This window comes from Emys orbicularis, chromosome 3 (genome assembly GCF_028017835.1).
Source record: "Emys orbicularis isolate rEmyOrb1 chromosome 3, rEmyOrb1.hap1, whole genome shotgun sequence".
Taxonomy (NCBI): domain Eukaryota; kingdom Metazoa; phylum Chordata; order Testudines; family Emydidae; genus Emys; species Emys orbicularis.
Window position 1 is genome coordinate 204,953,087 of NC_088685.1, and position 23,536 is coordinate 204,976,622.

The 23,536-nt window shown below is 42.6% G+C and overlaps 1 protein-coding gene across 1 annotated transcript in view; it reads right to left on the bottom strand.

Moving 5' to 3' along the window:
- Positions 1-1,302: 1,302 nt before the first annotated feature.
- The window catches only part of SPTLC3 (serine palmitoyltransferase long chain base subunit 3), a 127,100-nt gene continuing 104,866 nt past the window's right edge, over positions 1,303-23,536 (bottom strand). Inside the window, exons 10-12 of the mRNA XM_065401821.1 lie at positions 5,816-5,951; positions 3,936-4,065; positions 1,303-1,416 (exon numbers count right to left, since the gene is read on the bottom strand). Of these exons, the coding sequence (XP_065257893.1) occupies positions 1,303-1,416; positions 3,936-4,065; positions 5,816-5,951 (380 nt within the window). The remainder of the gene's footprint in view (positions 1,417-3,935; positions 4,066-5,815; positions 5,952-23,536) is intronic.

The window sequence follows — 23,536 nt, forward strand, 5'->3', positions numbered from 1 at the left end:
GAGACAAGTAAAGCTGAGGAGGATAATGTTTTCTCAAGAATCTTTGTAGATTCGTCTGATGCAATGGAAATGGAACTCTGACCATAACTTCTCTTTCCGACTGTGGGCCATATGCTCAATTATTTCAATCAAGCATTTGAAAAATAAACACCATTTAAATAAAAACACCTGAATACATCATAATAGCATAAAGAGAGAACACAGTAGTTCAACGAGTGATACTTAAATCAACTAGGGAAACTTAGTACATTCAGAAATCAAAGAGTCTTCAAGTTAACAGGTGGCAGAGCTGTGTATGGTACCCTGGACTTCATATTCTGTGTAACGAGCAGCTTCAGCATTATTTACTAGTTAGTGCATTTATTAAGCTCATAAGTAGTTCGGGAAACTTGGTAGTGGGCTCATAAATGTCAGCTGCAGTTTGTGAACTGCAAGTATCCGAGTGTTTTGATCAATGCTTTTACAGGAAAGTTAAAGGGTTATTAAAATTGTTTACTACTGCTACATGAAAAGGGAACAAGCCTGCCGAGTAACTTCAGTGGCAACAAGATGCAGAAGGCTGCAGATTGAATGCTGTAGCAGAAAAGAATTTCCACCTTTAACGAAAAGATTCAATTCGCACACAACCTCCGAGTCCACACACTAGGAAGCCTGTTGTGTGTTCTTTCTTCACAATGAACTATACAACTTTATGGTTGGTTGGTTTTGTTTGCAACATTAAGTGACCAAGAACACAGGTTTCTGTCAGAAATATTTAATATGAGTAGGTTTCTGTATGAACGTTTTCTCATGCGCTAGTATGTCCTTCTGACACCTGCTGTCCTTTGAGAACTCAAAATGTGGAAATTAGGTAAGAAGATCCTTATCTGCCATTTCCTCCAGGGCAATCCACATTGATGCATTAGGTATTATCCAGTCTGACAGTTGAAACTCATGTAAGCTAACATACTACACTGGAATCCATTCAGGTTTCAAATTTATTATTTCAACCAGAATTAAGAACTAGCCAAAGCCTCTTCATAAAAAGGCACCAAAGCTGCACAGTGGCAACTTGACCAATGGGACAGAGTCTGCTTGCATAAAAAATACCTTAAAAAGCATATAATTCCATGGGAGTAGATCTGTAGCCATAGTCTCTTGCACATGGAAATTTGATACAGTAAAACGCAACAACAGTGCCTCCCCTCAGGTCAATTAATAGAGAAATAAAAATTGCCCTTAGAAGGGAAGAAATGCATTCATATTTCTTAGGTTTTTTCTCTTTTTTGTAACATCATAATGTTCTCTTCACGGGTGGGAAACTCAATCTTCAAGTTCAAAGCTTGTTTCATCGTATAGTTCAGGACGAGATGACCTGGAATGCCGTGAATATTTCAGTTGCAGAAAATCGCCCAATTCATCAAGGGCATTCAGGACCTGCAAGATCATTACACTGTATCAGTTATCTTAAAAGGATTTAAAGCTGTTCTCACTTCTGCTTTACATTTGAACAGCAAGTGACACAAAAACATATGTGGCGTTCACAGTTTAAAATCAAAGAAAAAGGAATAAAGCCAAAGGGGTGAATTTTGCTGTCAGCTACACTGGTGAATGTCAGTGAAATCAATTGAGCTACACTAGATTTACATTAGCATCACTGAGAACAGAATTTGGCTCTATGGTAGGCTATGTTGTATTAGCCAATGGCAATATTTATTAGCCGACTGTTGGTAAATTGTGTGTATTTCTCAGACATGCAGGGAGAAAAATACTCCAACTAAGAATTCTCGTTTTTACATGAAAAAGGCACATACATAACATAAGACAACATTGCTGTATCTGCATACATATCCCAAAGGCCAGTTTTACCATTGTATAACTCCAGTGGTGGACCAGGCCCAGATGTTTATCAGGGTCATTGTGAATATCTTGAACAGGATTATGTGGTTTGATAGCAAAAGTGGAAAATGTGCTTGTATTAATATCACAGCTGGCCTCATCCTATAATGTGAGTGGCTGCACATCCTCAACTCCTATTGGATTCAATAGAAAGCAAAGGCATTCAGAATCTCCCTGGAGAAGATCAGAACCCTGCAGCCTCAAGCCCATGCTGAAAAGCAGCCAATAGGTTGATATCAAGTAAAAATATAGCACCTGTTCTTTCAATCCTGTTTCTGTTTACGCAGTAACATACGCAGTAACATATGCTCAGGAATAGAAAAGTCCCCCCCCGGTTTAAGAATGTGGTAAAATGAGCTAAATAAAGAAGGACCTGCAAAGTAATTAAAAAAAATTACCATCCTTGAAAACTTTCACATTTATGGGTCTTCCCCCTTATGTATTACTGCCAGTGGTTTAAGCCAATGGTTGTTGTGATGAGAAATGGCACAAGAGCTGTGTGTTTTTATTTTACACTGGATTTACAGCACATTCACGCAGTGGTTGTCCTTAAAAACTTTTCAGCTGCCTGAGGTAACTAAACCACACTACCCAGAGTGTTTCCCATTCCCCACACAAGGCATAGGGAAGTTTAGATAGTGTGGCAAATACTATGGCAATGATACCTAGCTGCAAAGGCAAAACTTGTAAAAGGTGACTGCTGGGGAGCGGCATTCAAGGCCCCAATTTGCATTCCGCGGTGAGATGAATTGCAAGATCAGTGCTTGAAAATTGTAACTTTCATGTGTTTAATGCTGCTGTTTTAAGGAAAGAAAACCTAAGCGAAATAAAGAGATTAAGCTCCTAATCTCCAGGGTGATTTCACTGTGTATTACTGCAGTTGCATAATCAAAAGCTTATGCAACTCTGGAACTACACAGCGAAATAACAGCCTACCTAACTACACCTCGGTAACTAAGCATTGATATATATATATATATATATATATATATATGTTACCATTTAATTTTAACTTCGTGTTGAGTATTCCATTGTTCCTTACTGTAGTTTTAAGATTAGCAGGAATTTCCTACCGCACATGTGCAAACCAGATTTTTCAATTTTGTTTCTAAAATGGTCTAAATTGGCCTGGAAATTAGTCTTGAGTATAGGACTAAGGTCTCAGTCCTCCAACTGTGTTTGCATCCATGTGCTCACATCAAGTCCCACTGAGGTCTGCGTGGGCACAGGGGCCAGCTGCATGGAGTCAGAAGCAGGATCAGGGCTCTTCCCACTTGAAAACACTGAGTGTATAAAATGCATCAGTTTCTGAGAGTTATGCTCATGCAAAAAGAGCCTGAAAATCTGTTGGCAACCAAAAAAGTTCCACCCTTACCTAACTCAAAAATGGATGAACATATTTCATCTAAATTTGCTTCCTTACCCTTGGACTAAGAGGAAGATGGAACATTTCAATCTTAAAAATACTTTTTTTTAGAAAGTTATGAACAGATGGAAACAGAAGTTTATAATGGACATCTCAACATAAGTGTAACTGCCCTTCTGGAAGCAGGTAAAGATACAGGGATCAAACTGGTCATATTGCACCTTTTAGCCCTCTTGTTAGATACAAACAATTCCAAATATTGGACTGAAAGTTCCACATGTATCATACAAAACCCAAGATGGTGCCATATTTTGCTGCTGCAATGTAACTCACATAAATATGGAATGAAAATAAGGGCATGGAAACCCTTATATGCAATTATTACCACATCATTTAGGGTTTCCTGCCCAAGCAGTTAACTTTGGTCTTGGTGTGCTCCTCATGTAGGTCTTTATTAGTTATTACAGATTTAGTCACTCTTAGGAACAGGGGAATATAGTACAGTTAATTGTTGTATAATTTAATATTTTAAATAAAATCTGTAATTATAAAGGCTTTAAATATTAAGTGACAAAGATCAAGAAAAACAAAAGCAAAATGAATTATTGAGATTCAAAGTAACAGACTTGTAGCTTCTCCCAGCCCCTCTAGCATCTGATGTTAATTTCACCAGGACATCTGCTGTTCTTACCGTGTCTAACATCTCCCGTGTATGTGCAGCCGACACACAAAACCGAGCCCTCGATTCTGCGATAGGAGTAGCTGGAAATCCAACCACAACCACCCCAATATTTTTGGCTAACATGCGCCTTGCAAAAGCCCTGGGAGGAGGGAAAGAAGAAAACAAAAGTGAGTTATTGCCAATAAACTGAGCACAAAGAGAAAACACTCAAGTGTGAAAAACAATGGTTAAAAAATCCTGGCCCTACTGAAGTCAATAGGCATTTTACCATCAACTCTCCACTGCCTTGCAGCTTGTGTAGTCATTTTCATCTCTGCAAAGCGACTGTCAGATACAATCACTGATGTAAGTGAGCAGAGAATTCTGATTAGGAGCAATTTGCAATCACTGAGCACAGGTGCAAATGTCTATGTAAAGTGTAAGGCAGCAAGAATCAGACCCAATATCAGGCAAATATTTAGACGAACAGATGGTGATAAATAAAAATTAATGCCATTTAGATCAAATGTCATTGAACAAGGCACTGAACATAAAGTAGAACGATGGTCTTGTCGCTGCAGCACGAGACTGGGACTTGGGAGACCTGGGGCTAATTCCTGGCTCTGCCAAAGACTCCCTGAATGGGTCGGTCATTTAACCTCTGTGTGTCATTTCCCCACCTGTGAAATGGGGAGAACAGCTACCTGCTCAGTGTCCCGAGGAGAAAATTGTTCATATTTGTGAGGTAAGTAATGCAGAGGGACAGAGATCGATTCATAACACTTAGCGTGGACTAATTGGCCTCAACGACAACCCATTCTACCAATCTGTGCAAACGGGTAGAGGAGACTGTGGTCACAAATAAACTGATCCAAAGAGGAAGCATGCATGAGCCACTGGGACAGCTACAGAGGGACTCTGACAAACAACTTCATGAGGGAGTTCCAGAGATGGGGCCCCAATGCTGAGAAGTCTCTGCACCTTGACCACTGAACTTCCGGATGGCAAGGGGAGACATCTTGGTTGATCTCCAATGCCTCAAGAGGGAAACAAGATGCTTCTGCAACTAAAACTGTCTCCCATTTCCCCACAGGCCAGTTATTAGGGTTGTGTTCTGGGCTGAGGATTTTCTATAGCTCATAAGACCTGCTTTCTGCCCATCAGATAGTCCTTGCAAGAGGGCTTGATAAATAGTTAAACTTCAGACTAAAAGGATCCTGGTGTAACTGGGAGACAGGGGAGTTCACTATTCCCCACAGATCCTGAAACGCTGATGGAAGCTTGGCCATAGAAGGGCACAAGTTCTCCGTGCAAGAGCTGGCCTGTGATCACATCGGAATGAGTAAGCAATTATCCGGATGGCTTTAATGTTACCAGGTCTGATGGGCCAGGGTAGGACCCATATTTATGGTATCTCAGAAACAAAGGCTCCTCCTGAGAGCTACTTTTGCAAAGACTCCAACTCCCTACGCTCTGGGCCTTCGTTGAGAAGGTAATAGTCAATCAAGACATAAGTCAATCAAGAGATATCATCACATACCGTAAAATGGTGAAATGTATGTCAGTCTAAGACATGTCATATCTTAGATGGAAAACAATGAAATACCTTCAAAATAATTAGACAATGCGCAGCTTTTAAAATTATTATAATTTTTGCAAAACATCAATAGAAAGAGAAAGAAGAGTTTTGATTTTTTTTAAATTCTGTACACTCATTTAGTGTACGGAGAAGCTGGCTCCAAATTAAGGCCAGGATTCAATTTAAAGCTACCTATGGCAAGTTCACTGAAAGGAAGAAATTTCTCCCTTGCAACATCTACAGCAAGTAGCCAGATTGAATAGTTTAAAACGTACCCTCCATATAATGTTAGTGTAGTTTGTTTGCCTACCAGGCACATTTCAGTACTTACCCTATTTTACCAGGCATATAAAGGAGCAAGGGGACGACAGGGGAATCATCATTTCCATATACAATGAAACCCATTTCGTGCAGTCTCCGCCGGAAGTATCTTGTGTTTTCTCCTAGCTGGCGCACTCTCTGAAGCCCTGAAATGAGACAGTCATGAAATCAGTCAGGGCACAGATCCCAATGGGGCTTCTCTTCAGGAAAAACAAACAACCAAACAAACAAAACAGGGACGTGTAAGTTTCAGAACCATTTAGCTATCCATGAGATCTTTACGTAGTTATTGGAGCCACAAGAAAAATATTTAGTGAGTCCAACTGTTCAAGCCACATAAATACAGAGGCACATACTGAATTTATGTAACAACAGTGCAACTCCACTGATTTCTGCTGAATTATGCCTGACCAATGTTGGCATGAAATGAAACTCAAACCTAATGTATTCAGACACAAACGCCTAAAGCCAGGAGTATTCTCTCTCTGTCTCGCTGGACATAGATTATAGTGCATAATATAGTTTAAAAGGAGATGCTGGATGAAATATACTTATTGGTAGCAGTGGTGGTCTGGTATGACAGTATCTGGTATACATCCATCCAATTCTATGATTGTTCTTCCCTGATTAAAAATTTCCTGCTATATCCTTGTGCTGGCAAGATGTGCAAATTCCATTCAAAATAGTTGCAGAGATTTTTCAATCATAACCTATTTTCACAGGCTCTTGTTCAAGGAAACCCGATTCCACATGTCCCATGTCCGAATCGCACTGCAAATTCATAGACCAGGTTCAGGTTCTCATGGGTTTGCACCTGTACACATGAGCTGGCCAAGAACAGAAGTGAAACTAGTAGCCATGGAAGAACGAAAGCAGAATTCATCTTACTGCATTTGAGTACCATCCCTTCTGGAAGACAGAGATGTGTCCATAGGCAGAGGCTGCTCACTTCCTACGCCTCTATTACCCTCCCTTGCTAGCCTAGAGCTAGTGAAACATTTCTGGCTAAAGCGAACAAGGAACAATTAAAGAGAGGCTAGAAAGTCAGCTTTGTATTTTTTCACCTTTAAAAAAAATATTGCGCCCACCATTCTTTTGAAAACAATGCTGAAGTAACCATTTTTCCCACACATGCATCTTGAGGTCTTCCTCTCACCCACCTCACAATTAAGTGCACAGGCACAGACTTTCTAATGTGGCAGGAGGTGCCTAACCCCTCACTCTGCCCCAGGTCCCGCCCCACCCCTTCCTCTAAGGCCCCTCCCCCACTCCACTTCTTCCCCTCCCCCAGCGCGCCACGCCCTCGCTCCTCCCCCACCCTCCCAAAGCCTCCTGCATGCTGCAGAACAGCTGACCGTGGCGGGTGGGAGGTGCGGGGAGGGAGGGGGAGGCTCTGATCAGCAGGACCTGCCGGCAGGTGGCAAACACTGGCAGGCTGGGGGAGCTGATAGGGGGCTGCTGGTGGGTGCTCAGCACCCACCATTTTTTCCCCATGGGTGCTCCGGCGCTTATGATTAAGCGTACATATTTATAAGACGAGCCAAATAAAAATGTTTTGCAATAGAAAATACAGAGATAGGGAAGGGGAAACCATTTTTTAAAAAATCCTTCAAAATCTTTACTTTGGAAAAAGGCAAACGAGTCCCATACAAATGCAGTTCCACATGCACCGTAAACAAAAAGGGTAAAGGAATACCTGATATCAAACTACCTACAAGAGTGTAACATGAAAGCATTACATAAAGTCTCGGGCAGTGGTTAATAGTTCAGAGGAACACAGGAACTGCCAGACTGGATTAGAGCCCAAAGGTCCATCTAGTCCAGTGTCCCATCTCGGACAGTGTCCAGCACCATTCTGCCATCAGGCCCGAAGAGGGGTGGCGCGGGTTTTTTTGAAAAGCTACATGTGAGGACAAGAGGGGAGAAAGCTGCCTTCTAATTAGCCATCTGTCTCACTGCCCCGCCTCCTCTGGGGTGGAGCAACCAGGGCCGGTGCAAGGAAGTTTCGCGCCCTAGGCGAAACTTCCACCTTGCGCCCCCACCCAGCCCTGCGGCAGCTCCCCGCCCTCCCTCCGCCCTGAGGCGCCCCCCCCACGGCAGCTCGCCCCCCCGCCCTGAGGCACCCCCCCGCGGCAGCTCCCCCCCCAGGGAGCCGTTCAGCAGCTCCCCACCCCAGCTCACCTCTGCTCCGCCTCCTCCCAGAGCACGCCGCCCCCACTCTAAATCTCCTCCGCTCCCAAGCTTGCGGCTCCAAACAGCTGATTGGCGCCGCAAGCCTGGGAGGCAGGAGAAGTAGAGCAGCAACCACGCACTCGGGGAGGGGGTGTAGGAACGCTGTAAAAAAAAAATTGGGGGCACCGCTTTTTGGCACCCCCAAATCTTGGCGCCCTAGGCAACCGCCTAGTTTGCCTTAATGGTAGCACCGGCCCTGGGAGCAACCAATCAGAGCTCAATCGCCCTCTCTTCCCCACTCCGCTCCTGTGTGAGCGATGGGTTGGCTCCTTTGCCCCTTCCTCTTCCCTCCCGCAGCTGGGGCGGGGAGAGGGGGAAGAGCCCCTGGAGCTCAAGGTGTGCCGTGGCAGAGAAAAGGTTGGGAACCACTGTGTTGGAGGAAGTTGTAAGAACCCTGCAGTAGACAGATGTGGGGTAATCTGCCCCGCACGTAGGGTATCAGCCTGGTCTCTAATAGTTAGGGATTGGCTTAAGCCCTTATGCCCAAGCTTTAATATCCCTTCTACGTTTTGCTGCTAGTAATTATGATAATTCTGGATATTGCTGATATCCATATAAATATCTAATACATTTTTGGATCTTATTAACTTCTTGGCCTCAACAATGTCCCATGGCAAGGTCAGGGCCATCTGCTTCCCTCTGCTTCTGTAAATTGCTCCAGGGAGGCCCAAAAGAGAAAGAGCCAGTTCCATGGCATGCTTCCTCCTTTCTCTCAACCCACGGCAGGCAGCTGATCACTAGTTTGGAAGGGGCAGGCTGGGAGGCCAGATGAGCTCAACAGCATTCTCCCACCCTCAAGCCACAGGAGAAAGCAACACAAGCTACAGCAAACAGAGCCTGTCCTCTGTGCTCCACTGGGGGAGAAGAGAGTGACAGGACCAGGAGTTGGCTGCCCAAGACAGTTACATAAGCTAAGTCAAGAATTCGGCCTATCAGATATTATCAGAGTTCAAGGATGACTTTTGATCATTGTAGATCATGTGAAATGATTAAAGACACTTCAACAATATTTCAGATGTATTAATTTTCTTACTAAGTGACATCCAGGGATGTCTGCATGACAAGAAATTGCATTCATATAAAGTTTTTAGTTGCTTTGGAAAGCACTTTTACTTGTATCAGTGTTGAACAGAAAACAGCAATACAGGTCAAACAAGTGTCTTGAAATTCATTCAGACATTTGAAATTTTACACAGTTGCTTTTATTTAATCTCACATATTACAGTCTATTAAAAATGATTTTCTACTCCTATTGTTTTGATGGCAGCCTAAATTGAATGTATTTTTAAATAAATTGTTCTTTCCCCCGCTGTCAACCTTGCGAATAGATCAAACGCATACAACATGTAATGCATGTGTAGTTACACTAAGGATGTATATAAGCAGTTCCATCCAATTCTAGAATAGCTATACAAGTCATAACATTATGTATATTACCCACATTAATTTGGAAAGTAGAATCCCCAGCTGATGATCAGTTTACACCCTGAAGCAAGAGAACTGATAGACCTTGTCATTTTTTTAATGCTAGGTAGTGTAACAGATGCTCTTCCAATTCATATCATTGTACTTGTCCCAGTCATGTCCTGTAGCATTGATTATTATGAAATAATTATATGCTGAATTAGAAAGTATTTCCTTGTATCTGTTCTAAATTTGTTGCCTTCCGACTGAGAGTGTCCATTTGTTTTTGTGGTATGGGAAAGGGGTAAATAGGAGTGTTTAGAATCATAGAATATCAGGGTTGGAAGGGACCTCAGGAGGTCATTCACCTTCACTATACTATGCTGCTCATTGTTTTACAGACCTCCACCATATGCTCTCAGTCTCATTTTTATTCTTTCCAAACTAAATAATCCCTGTCTTTTTACACTCTCCTTTACGCATCTTCTTCTAATACCTCTGATCTTTCCAGTTGCTACTTTCCTTCTGGTGATTCCAGTAATTGAGGTGATGGCATGATACCATGTTCCAAGATGTATAATACCATTGTAAAAGTATCCATGTGCTTTATTCCCTAAATACCAGTCATGCCCCCCGGCATGTTTCTGGCTTGCTTGGCCCCTGTCCCCTGCAGCTGGAATGGCAGCAGGCCGCCCCCGGCCCCCCTCCCGCCCCCCGGGCCCTGCTACCCGGGACAGGGGCTGAGTGAGCTGGAGCCTCCTTCCCCCCATGGCATGCTGGGCCCCTGTCCCCGGCAGCCTGGCTGCCACTGCCTCCCAGACAGGCTCTCTCAGGCAGAAGTGGTTCCATCCCACTCCCCGCCCGGCTGCCAGAGAGAGCAGCGAATGTGCCGGGGGAAGGTGCAGGGAGAGAGGACAGAGCTCCTCTCCTTCCCTGTCCCCAGCAGGCCAATCTGGGGGAGCACTTGACCCTCCATACCTCCCCCCCCCACGTGTTGCCTTGATGTTTTCTGGAAAGGTAACGCCCAGTGTATGGGAGCGGCTTATTTCATCCTGTGCACTGCTTTCCACTTGTCTGTTCTGATTTTCACCTGCCATTGTCAGAAGCTCTGGGACTTCTCACAACTCTCGCTATTTTTGACTGGGAAGTTGAGTGAAGACCACATAGAATCATAGAATATTAGGGTTGGAAGAGAGACCTCAGGAGGTCATCTAGTCCAATCCCCCGCTCAAAGCAGGACCAACACCAACATATACTAGTACTGGTCCATGAGGCACTCCAGCATAAGGATCAGATTGTCCTTGGTTCTTGCACAGAGGGAGAGAAGAAGGATGAGTTGTGCATGGGCCAGGGAGCACTGCAGTCACTGGGAGCATAGAGAATGCCCCTTCCATTTTGTCCCAGGTGCATGATTCACCTTAAAGGAGGCAGGGAGGAGACAAGGCCATGGAGCTGACTGGGAGGAGCAGTCTGTACCATCAAATGAATGGTGTAGCTGTGTAATAAGGTACAATCCTTCCGGTGCGCCCCATGGGGCAGTGCATCTCCGTATCACACTCAACAGAGACCAGTGGCTTAATGCCACAGTCTAGCCCTTAATCCTTTTCCACTGTAAGAATTGCCCATGTTTTACCGCCTACATCTTAAACAGCCTATACTGCATGACAGGGCCTCGTCTCGCAACCCACGTTTCCTCAATAGCACTGCATAAAGGACTTTCAGTAACTGCTTCTGGTACGTGTAAACAAGTTGTGTCCATGAGTTCCTTTGTTGTATGCAGTGTTGTGGTAGCCATGTCGGTCCCAGGATATTAGAAAGACAAGGTGGATGAGGTAAAAATAAATAAATAAACAAACAAATAAATAAAAGAAATTACGTCACCCACCTTGTCTCTCCATGTGTTCCTTGCTCGATTATTTTGTGGGTGCTTTCAGAGAATACCTTTGCCACACTAATTTATCCCCATCAATTTATACTCCCCTAAATTCTATATAACACAGTTTTCTCAGCAAGAAATCCCAGGACTCCTGGATTTACCCTTTCTATTTTTATTAAAAGTTGGCACCATAATTGGCCATCCTCCAGTCCTTTGCTTTAATAGTAGCCTAGATGTTCTACCCTTCAGTTCCTTTAGAACTCTGATGAGTGCCATCTGGAGATTTACTGCCATCTAATCAGCTTTTTCACTTTTGATACCTTTATCTCCAACAGTACTTCATCTTTATTACCTGTGAAGGATAACCACAAATAGACATTTCCTCCCCATTCCTGTCTTCCTGGTGGGGTGAAGACCGATGCAAAAAAATCCCACGTAGCTTCCTTGTTATTTCCTCCTTTATATCTAGCTAACCCTAGCGTCTTAATTCTGATGTACTTCATATATGTGTAATGTGTTTGGGTCAACAGCTTTAGCTCTTTGTGCTTCAAATTTCCTCAGAATCACAATTTTGTCTTTCCTTGTAGTAATGTCACTTGGACTGAATTTGCATTATTAAGAGGATTCCTTTTTTTTGCCCGAATGAACTTTTACAAACCTGGGGCTGAACTGTGGTATCCCATTCACAGGAAGGTGCAATTCATCACGTCCAGAGGGCCTGAACAAAGTTTATGTGCCACTCCAGTTCATTTACTCATATGACCAATCCCATGGGCTTCGCTGGGACTAACTGCATGAGCAAATGCTCACCAACGTAAGTAGAATTTCCATAGTTGGGCTCTTGCCATTCAACTGTTGCCCTACTCTTCCCTTGTTTTTGTTCTCAGGAATGCAGACTTTGTGACTCTAATCAGGTAATTCTTTAGCAGTTTCCATTCGGATTCTATGGATTTTCATTTCCTAACTTTCCCCTTCAGGCTGTATCTAACTTCCTCTTTAAAAAGAAAATAAAATCCTCTTTTCTTGAAAGGTACCATCACAGTACTATCTCCTGGCATGGTCCCCTACTGAGGTCATGTCAAATTGTATCCTTTTATGCCATTGGGCCAAATGAGGCAGTTAGAAAAAGAGCCATAGAATGGTGAAGAGTGTGGTAAGTTAAAAGTGATCTTCAAAATAAAAAAATGGGTTTCTACCCTTTTTGGTTTTAATGAGGCATAAAAAAAGATGTAAAGCGTTTTTATTTTCCAAGGTATTCTTTCCTGCTTGTTTTTTATCTTAGAAAAAAAGCAGGAACATCAAGCCTAATCTTCCCTCTTTAAGCTGGGGGACTCATCGGAGGACTGGAGAACTGGAGTGAACTTCCTCAGCCATCACTTAAAGGGTAGTATTGCTGAATGTTTCAGAAAATGAGCTTTTCTCCCAAGCCCTTGCCAGGAGTTAGAATGAACAAACTCAATCTCTCTCTCACCAATTCCTTTCTTCATGATCATTCCATGTTGACAATATTTAATAATATAAAACCTGGATAAAGCTCATTTGTCTCTAAAAGTCTCTTCCCCTCTCAGTTGCTCAAGTCCTCCAGCAAAAGCAGGGGAGTAGAGAATCAATATTTATGTTAAAAAAAGAAGCAGTGAAAAATCACTTGCGTTTGAAAAACCTTTCAGTCCTTTCTACATCACAAAGAAGCAGATTTCTAGCAGATTTTGTTGCTTCCCGTATCTTTAACAGCCTGATTGCACAACCATGTTTCCAGTAAGAGGTCCATATCACATGCTTCATTACTTCATTTCTGTTTCTATAGATTCTACAGTGAATCCAGCTCTGGCTCATCCAGAATTTTTATTCAGATAGTCTAGGAATTCTTTGTGGTTAGTACCATTGCTCCATTGTTGCAAGTGAACCTGTTTTGTATTTCCCCCCAGTAAATACAATAACCCATAGATTATTCTTATGTCACTAAAGCTTCAGAAATTCTGATCATGTCTCCCAATACAAAGTATTTCAGCTTCTCTCTTTTGTTTGTGAAGTGTACAGTATTGGTACTCTACATGAATAGTTTTTACTCTTAATACCTATTTTTATTTACTTCTTTCTGCTGACTCCATCCACTTGCTGTATTGCTGTTCCTTGGTTCCCCATTCTCCAACCTGGTCCAGCTGTGATTACTGTGCTAACCCCTATTACTAGCTAGGTACTGAGCAGATTGCATTGTCAGACTACACTGCTCCTCAGCACCTGTTATCTTTCATTCTATTCCCTTTTGGTTAATGTGGGTATCACCACACCTATCCAACCCTGTTCCTCTAATCATTTCCTACTGCTTAATAAATTCTAGGTTTAGCTAAGATCTATTGCTTCATCCCTTTTGTATCTCATCTAGTCAAGACGCTCTCCTGACAAGCTTCTGGCTGGGAAATTTATAGGGAAACTGGGACTTGCTCTATAGTGATCAGTGTTTTGTTGAACAAATTAAAAGATCCCATAAAACCACTGCATTTGTAACTTCATGCACAAAACTGCCCACGCAGACAACTGGTTAGTTACAGTTTCTGCCATTCAGTTTCAAACTTTCTGTGTAAGAAATCTGCTGGGTTAGTAGAGGCCACAAATAGTTTAACCATCTCTCCAGTGCTGCTAAAACAAAAACAGCTGTGCCAGAGCAAGGAAAACAAATGAAACACAAAAGCATCCTACTACAAAGCTTTCCAGTCTCTAATAAAAACAATAGTCTGTGGTATTTCCAAAAGTATTTTTGGTGTAGTAGCTCTCAAAAAACCCAGGAGGAAATATTGAGGGGCTCGGGCGGGGGACCACAGAATAGCTTGACTGAAATCTACAAAATGAAAGTTCTCCCTTCATTTAGTAACATGTTATTAGTACCTCTTAATGCATAGAAAGAACTGTGTGTGTGTGTCTTAAAGATTAAAAATAACTGTAGTATTTTAACACTACCCAATCTAATACCTAAACTCTCAGTCCACCGCATTTGAAACTACTGACTTTTCAATTAGGGAAAGTTTTCATAGATGCAGATGTTGCTGGGGGATGTAGTTTAAGATGTCTCCTTTCTAGTCAGCTATTTACCACAACGCTGGAAAGAGAGTCTCAGCCATTCAAAAGTCCAGGCTTTTAAATATTTATCAAAACTATTGGATCATTGCATAGAGCTGACAAATAAAAAATATGTAACAATTTAAGGTGCAGGTAATATTCGTTCCCTATTAAGGGAAAAATCCCACCCCGGAGTGATGTTGCTATACTGACATAAGTTGGTAGAATAGCCTCAGACAAGCTCCTCAAAACTGAATATCCAACCACCCCAAATCTACATCCTTAGACAATTTGTAAGTGCGGAGGGAGTGTTCTCCTTTGGAGTATGCCCACAGGGCTCAGTTCAGGACATTCAAATGCTGATGTAGGAATGCCTTTTAAAACAGTGACATCCCAGAACATTAGACTCAGAATGTTAACACCATTTTGCTGGGGGTGGAAAAAGCCTAGAAAAAGATCAGAAAATGGATGAATTCTGAATAGTAAGGTGATCTCTGAGGGAGAGAATACTGGAAGAGGATGGGCAGGTGGGTGACCATTTCTTTACCAAGCCTCACCACTTTCCTTTCTGATGTTAAGTTTTTTGGTTACAGAGCACCTACTTGCCTCATACACATTGTCATCTGATGTAGTACTGCTCCACTACTACCATATATAATCAGTTATTTATCTTGTACGCTACAGTAGTAGGTGCAGCAGAAAAACCTCAAGTTTGCAATTATATTTCAACGCTCCTTTTGTTTTCAGTTTTATGAGTCTCTTCAATACTAGATGTAAGGGGAGCTTTGGGTAAAGCACAGGCTTTCATTTGAAGGGCCTAATTTCCCTCCCACATACCTGACCCCAATTTCTTCCCCAGGCTTGCTGGCTCCCTTTGCCGGCTGGCTGAATTGAGGAGGCAAAGCCTACTCTTTGCCCCTGCCCATTTATTCCCCATCACATGTGGGAGGGGAGCAGTGGTGCTGTGGAGGCCGCCTAGGGTGACCAGACAGCAAGGGTGAAAAATCGGGACAGGGGGTGGGGAGTAATAGGAGCCTATATAAGAAAAAGACCCAAAAATCAGGACTGTCCCTATAAAATTGGGATATCTGGTCACCCTAAGGCAGCCACCCCACCTGCATTGTGACCTGGAATATGGGTAATCAGTGCAAAGGGACAGGAGGTGCCCAATGCCTTCTCATTGTCTTGAGTGAGCACATAAGGCAGCTCAGAGTTGAGCTCTCTGGGTACAAACCTGCTTTCACTGTAGTCCCGCGATGTGAGTGTTGAATTCAATAGCCTAACTGTCCGAGGACCAGATTCTTAGCTGGCGTAAATCATTGACTTCAATGGAAGTAGGCTGATTTACACAAGCAAATTATCTTACCCTCTGACTGCAAAATTATCATCCCTCTCAAGCAAAGTTTCTTTTACTCTTCCAAAGACATTTGTTTTTCACTTCTGAAAGCTTTAAACCAGCAAAGACTTTAGATGTGTCCAACTTCTGCACAACATTTTACCTTTGAACTCCACATGAAGGTTTTTAAACCTTGGAAATTCTTACTCAACATATTGAAACCAGGAACAAGCAACCTGTAGCCTTTAATGTTTATATCTCAGGTGTATGTTCACTGAAAGAGGGTTATTTTTCCTGAATCTGTTCCAGAGAAGATAATCCCGCTCTTTGTACTTTTCCTCAGCATACAGTGGGCTAAGCAAGACACAAATTCACCTGCTTTAATCTTCTCCAGCTGTTTTTTCATGGGGACTTTTTAGATAATTAGTCATCCAATCAAACTTCTACATACCAGTGTCAGACTGTCTCTTCAATCTATGTTCCTGAGATACAGAACTTTACTCCCCTGCCTTCCTCTAGTAACAACTAGATAGTAAAATGAAAACTTTAATAGGCTGCAAATTTTTTTGAAAAACAATAGCTGTTCTTCTCCCCTAAACAGTTACAGATGGACTGATTTTCTTTCCTTCTCTGGTTCCACTATAGAAGTAACACATATGTACCTCCATGTGCACTAAATCACAAATAGAACATTATAAAACCAGGGTGCCTAAAGGAAATGAACTCTAAGATAACAGTTCTGTATAAAAACAACTTTGTTATGGATTAGGGAGAAGCAAAGGGATTTTCTTCTACACTAACACCATCTATAAACCAAATGATTTAGACTAATACTCCTGCTAAATAAGCCTTTAAGGACTAGAGTCAATCTAATTTTAACTGTGAATTGCTGTAAAACACTTTTCAGAGAAAAAGCAATGGTAATTTTAAATAAAAGGACAGAAAAGAGGAGCAATTGTACAAAATGCTGTTGATTTTTTTATTGGCCAGGTATGTACAGGCACTTACACACAAATATTGATAATGCAGTATCATGTACACTAAAAGCACCTTGCATGAAAACAGGGAGAGAGGGACAAGCCCTTGCTGTGCATATTTATTACCAAACACAGGTGATTAATCACAAAGCATGTCAGTCCCTCAGCTGAAAGCCAGCCAGCACACATTGCACTACATCTGTAACATATTAGGTATTACTGAAATGCCAAGGATCTAAATGCATTTAGGAAAGGCAAGTCTCTCTTTTGTGTTCCTCAGACTGACTACCCACTGCCAATTGGAGTAATACGACAGCAGCAAGCTTCTTCTGGAACTGCCGGGGAATGGAAAGCTCTGCTATCTCTAGAATGAAGAAGGTACCCTGACGTGCCATGGAACGCTGTATTATTGCCTATTGTAAAAATGAGGTTTTGCTTATGAAGCGCCAGTTGCAAACCCCTTGCTCATGCTGAGTAATTCTTATTTCCTTGACTTCAGTACCACTACTGGAGGGAATAATTGCACACAAGTGTGTGCAAAGGAGTTCACAATCTGACTTCATAAGAATAACTGTGAGATTTATTTCCATGTTAGTCTGTGGATCTCTTTCACAACCCCTTTCTCTAATGCTTAATTTGAGACTAAGGGGAGATCATTATTGTGCGAGGGATTATCAAAAGCACCCAGCATTGGCCTCTGTCCAGGTACGCCGGAACGGGGGGAGGGGCGGGGGCCATGGCCCCATCACTTTTAAAAGGGGGAGGGCTATTCCCTCCCACTTTTTACCATCTATAAGGGTGAGTGACAGGGGAGAGGGCGTGGAGAGGTGCAAGCGGGGTGTGGGGTCTTGGGGGGGGGAAGAGGCAGAGCGGGGACAAGCCCTCGGGGGAAGAGGTGGAGCAGGGGCAGGGCCTCGGGGGAAGGGGTGGTACAAGGGTGGGAGTTTGGGGAGAGGGGGCAGGGCCTTGGGGAAAGAGGAGACATGGGGGAAAGGGGCAGTGCGGGGCCACAGTTTGGGCGCCAGTGGCCCTCCACTTTTACGGAGCTTCTGCCACTCCTGTCTCTGTCCCAGTGGTGGAATGAATGGGGGGAAGCAGGGGTGACTGCACCCCTAGCAGCCATTAGGTGTATGCGTGGCGCCTTTTGCGGCACGGAGAGTGAGCCCGCCCTACACTCACACGGTAGCGGTGGCTCCTGGCCCATGGAACTACGCTCAGTTTCCTGCTCTAGGCATTGCAGCATGGTGCGAGAGTCGCATAGTGCCCAGGTTGCAATGCCTGGAGGAGGGAGCTGGGTCTAGCCCTGCAGGACGGGAGCCGCCTCTGCCAAGTGAGTGCAGGGCAGGTTTGCTCTCCAGCTCACCACCAATGACCCATCACCCCACCCCCTGCCCTCTAGTGGCAAAACCTCACTCCACCACTGCTCGATTCCCACTGATGTCAACAGAAAATCTTCCACTGACTTCAACAGGAGCAGCATTACGCCACTGTTGAGTACTTTTGAAAGTCTTGCTCTATAAGCTTATTACTCAAGTTCCCTTGCTTGTTAGAATCAATAGCCCATTGTTCTCTATGGACGCAATTCTCCCACATATAGGGTGAGGAGTACCTTACTTTGCAGGTGGCGCCGTTGAAATCAGCGCAATTACATTCAGGGTTTGTTCTGCTTCAGCTTGAGTACTGGTGGCAGAATCCAACCTGACTCATCATCTGCTGCTGAGAAAATGGCTATGATGCAAGGCCCTGATCCAGCCAGACACTTAAGCATTGTAAGCACATCACACATGGGTAGTCTCATTGCATTTAATGAGAATATTCATAGGCTTAAAATTAAGCATATCCTTAAGTGTTCTGCTGGATCAAGACCTAAGAGAAGCTATTGCAGCTCATAATAAAAGACAAGAAGAAAATCTTAGGGATTTGACACTAATGTAGTTCATCATGGATGGCTCCAATCCTGCAAGCTGCTGTGAGTGGGTGCTGGGAGCTGCCCACACAAAGCAGCTTGCAGCATTAAGGCCTCAGATTTTACAAGAGACACCGACAGCCATATTTAGTTTTACAAAACATGAAAGGCCAGATTTTCAAAAGAGCTCGGCTCCCATTTAGCACTGGAAGCTCAGCTGTCAGGAGCTGAGCTCCTTTGAAAATCTGGTGCCAATTGTGGGTGCTGAGCATTTTTGAAAATCTGGTCCTATGTTTTTACAAAACCCAAGACAAATGTAAATGTTTCCAGCGATTCATCGCCAATTTTTAAAATAAACCTTTAAAAAACAAAAACATATTCCCCTGCAGCTTTTGCAATCCAAATATGCCAGCTTTGATCTAGTACATGAGAACTCAATTCTGACTACAAACTACTAGTCCCATTTTCAATTTCCAAGCAGAGAGAGATTGTGATACAAACTTAAACCAAAGACCATAAATAGTGAAAGTCATTTGCATTTTAAAAATATCCTGTCTGTTTTAATAATCTCAGGTATTGTTTTGTAACATGCATGAGGACAGTAGCTTCTTAAGAATATATTTAAAAATTGACAGAGTTCTATAAAAGCATATAGGAAGGGAATGCTACTTTATTGTTAATGAATTACCACGTATTAAATAGAAAAAATATGACTTTTTAAATGCTTCGTTAGCAAGTTACATCACTACATTTTATTCTTTGTCAGTATGGAAACTGCTTTTGTTTGTTAGCAGTCTTAAATCTGTCCACTCAGTGGTTCTATTTTGTTACCTATCAAATTTAAGTGTAAAAATATGCTCATGATATTCTCAATAAGAAAAAAAGGTCCAAGGTCACAGCTGGAAGGGGCTAGCATGGCTTTCTCAGGCCTAATCCTAGTCAAGAAGCTCTGTCAGTGCCTTACAGGCAAGTACACATAGTATAAGCGATCATTAAAAATCAGACAAAGTCCAAGTATTCTGAGCCAAGTGCAGGCTCATCTAGGGGCTAAAACTGCTAAGGCAGCTGTTGAGTTTCCTGAGGTATCTCCAGTGGTGTAATGAGAAGCCATGAAGAGAAGGTATAAAGAATATATATATAATCCAAACTATAAAGTGAATGTCATGGAAACTTCTGCTTACCATATCCCATATGAATGAAGAAGGGTATATTTGAGATTAAAAGGCAATGCAAGTTTAAAAGGGATAAAATGACTTTAGAAACAAAAACAAAAAAACACCGCGAACTATCCTATAGAACTCACTGCTGCATGGTATTAGTGAGGAATATAGTTACAGCTGTGAAAGGTTCATACAGGGATTAGACACTTGTATTCTATTAACAATTGTATTATATGAACCACAATAGAACATTTGCAGTTACTCTATCTAGGATAAACATTGCAAATGCTATGAGTCCTCAAGCTTTAGTGCCTGAACTGACATATTGACTCAGGGAGAGGTTTCCTCCTCTTCAACTAAGAATGCTCTAATACTGAACAAATGGCTAGAGGCATTGTGACGTTATTGATATAATCTGGGACCATATAGATCATTGTTGCAACCAAGGTCCTGTAGTGGCACCCAAATCTTGTATAAAGGGGGTCAAATGGGGTGTCTTAGACAAGGTTATGGTTTACTGGTTATGATTATGCTGTCTATATGTGTGTATCAATTTTGTAGTTGAAGTTATGAATATTGGCTCTATACTGTCTGTATGGCAAACTTATGCTATGCTGCTGGGTGACATCCCAGACAAGCTGGTGTTAGCTCTGCCTAGCCTGCTTGATGGCCCATTAAGGACCATCAGCTATACAATGGACCCATTGAGAGAAGGCAAATATGCCTTGAGACTCAGCAAAGTATGCAGGGACTGGCCCATGTGACTCCAGACTCCATTTTGCTGTAATTTTCCACAGTAAGGACAAAGAGGTGTTCTTACACCTGGAAAAGACTATATAAGGCTGATGCCTCATCTCCATCTTGTCTTCAATCCTGCTTCTTACCTCTGGAGGGACTTTGCTACAAACTGAAGCTCTGAACAAAGGACTGAGGACCCATCCCAGCTGGGGATGTTCCAGAGACTTGATTTGAACCTGCAGTTTATTCTATCGCTGCTGCAAGCCTGAACCAAGAACTTTGCCATTACTGTATGTAATTGATTCCATTTAACCAATTCTAGCTCTCATCTCTATCTTTTTCCTTTTATGAATAAACCTTTAGATTTTAGATTCTAAAGGATTGGCAACAGCGTGATTTGTGGGTAAGATCTGATTTGTATATTGACCTGGGTCTGGGGCTTGGTCCTTTGGGATCAGGAGAACCTTTTTCTTTTACTTGGGTATTGGTTTTCATAACCATTTGTCCCCATAACGAGTGGCACTGGTGGTAATACTGGGAAACTGGAGTGTCTAAGGAGATTGCTTGTGAGACTTGCGGTTAGCCAGTGGGGTGAGACCGAAGTCCTCTTAGTCTGGCTGGTTTGGTTTGCCTTAGAGGTGGAGAAACCCCAGCCTTGGGCTGTAACTGCCCTGTTTTAGCAATTTGTCCTGAATTGGCACTCTCAGTTGGGTCTCGCCAGAACCGCATCGTCACAGGCATTATGGAATTTTTCACCATTTTCTGAATCCTCTGGCACAGGCCATTGTGGAGGCAGAATACTTAACTACATGGACCATTAATTAGAGTGAGCCTGGCATTTCCTGGTTCGATTTGCTCAGTGAACAGGAGAAAACAAGGTAGAATGAAGGGTATGCAGTAATGTACTCATGGATTCTGTAAAACTGTTACAGGCCATCTAGTGTACATAAGATAGTCAAGAGATATTGGTGAAATGATCATGAAATGGTGCTTGATGGCTTCAGGACTCTATCACAAATTCTGTGCCAGGTATTCATTTGTAGATAAATTTTGGGGGAGACCTTGTATTTCCTGCATCTCTTTTTAGGTACGTAATGTGGGAGTTTTTGAATGATAAAATGGAACATCCCACTGAAAGTAAAACACATTTTGCCAGTGGGTTCACAGCTATTTGCTAACAGTAGAGGAATGGTGAGACTCAGGACTCCTGGGTTCTATTCCATGTTCTGATAGGAGTATACCGTACTGTACTCCTGTCCCACCCAAGCCTGAAATCTTCTGCTCCTGTCCCTCCAATATATCCATGTCCCAGTTTTAGACCTTCCCTTCCCAACCCAACCTGCAACCCCTTCTTAGTCCCAGTCTTCCCCTTTATCCCAATGTCCTCCAACTCCATCCCCTTATCTCAGTCCACTACCTTCCCATCAAACTCTAACAAGTCTCTACAGAACATGTGAAATGGAGATGTTTCAGAGACTCACATTTGGGTGGATTTTCACAAAGATGGCAAAAGGCACAACCTTGACATCAGGATGACCTTGTGTCAAGTTTCAAAGCATGGAAGTGTTAGAGCTACTCAATGAAACATCTATACATTGTTTTGCCCATGTTAAATATTCTTACGTTTCCCTAACTTTATTGAGAGAAACAACAGAACTTTTTTTGTTGAAATAAATAAATAAAAAAATAAATTTGGCCATAGGCAGACACCTGGCATCCATGGAAAATTTCAGTCTGAAAGGTTGAAGTTTGGCAAAGTTATAAGGAACTGAAAACAGGGGCTTATCATGGAAACTGTTGGGCAACACTGACTGCAGATATCAATACCTGCAATGCCTTTAATTATTTATATATATATTATATATAAAAATGAGGAGTCCTTGTGGCACCTTAGAGACTAACAACTTTATTTGGGCATAAGATTTCGTGGGCTAGAACCCACTTCATCACCACTAGTGCACACATGTATCTACTCATACCCTCCAGTCATGCATCCATTAATTAGATCTTGGAAATTCAAACCTTGTTTTCTTTTTCAACCAAGCATAATCATGCTAAAGCAAAATAACTGCAGAAAAAACAACAGCAAATCCATCATTTTGATACACGAGAAGGTAAACACAAACACTGGCTGCATTTCTGGGCTTTGATTACATCCAATGTGTAAGCACATTTCTCTTGCTCTACTCCAAGTCAGATGTTTACCAGATCAAGGCAGAGTTACTTTAACAACTAATGGAAGGCAGGGTGGAAGCCCTATAACTAACTTGGGAAATGTAAAACAAAACTGAGCAAAGCACTAGAAAATATACTGCAGGGAATAACCTGGAAGTTGTAAGGGACTGACTAGTCACTAAATGATCAAACAGGTCTTACCCTGTCTGATTTCTGTACATCTATCATTCTAGGATCCAGTGATGAAGACAACTGTAAGAACGGGACAAATTTACTCATTTGCCACCAAGGTATTTCACTGTCTCTCTCTTTGTTAAGTTAACATGGAATAACTCACCAAGCTGTATTTTCTTTCCTTTTCAAAATACTTAATACATGTGCTGGCAGTTTTCCTAGATATCTGAGAGTCAGCACCTCTCCACCTACAGGAATATCTGTCGGAGGGGAAACACTTTGTGAGGCTCTCCTTATAGAGAGTCCCCCAAACCATTCTGTGGGGAATGGGAGCAGCTTTACTCCCATGCAATGAATTCCATTCTCACAATCCAGCAGACCCTCAGGGAGAGGCCATCCCTCCTCACTGGCTCTGGGGTTCCAGACTCATCTCCATTCCATGGTAACACACAACTCATTGCAACTTGCCTACCGGGGCCTCCTCTGCCACTGGGACCTACCCTGAAATGGAGGCTTCCCCAGTACAGAGGAGTCTGTGAAAAAGGTAATATGGCCTGCAGCCATGTTATCTTTCCTGGGTAATTGTCATAGGGCTCTTGGAATACCCATACCCACCTTTACCCATTCCTCATGAAGACCCCATTCTTCATAGAGTTTTCTGTGTGGTCCTTAATTTGGGGTTGGGAAGAGAAACGTGTG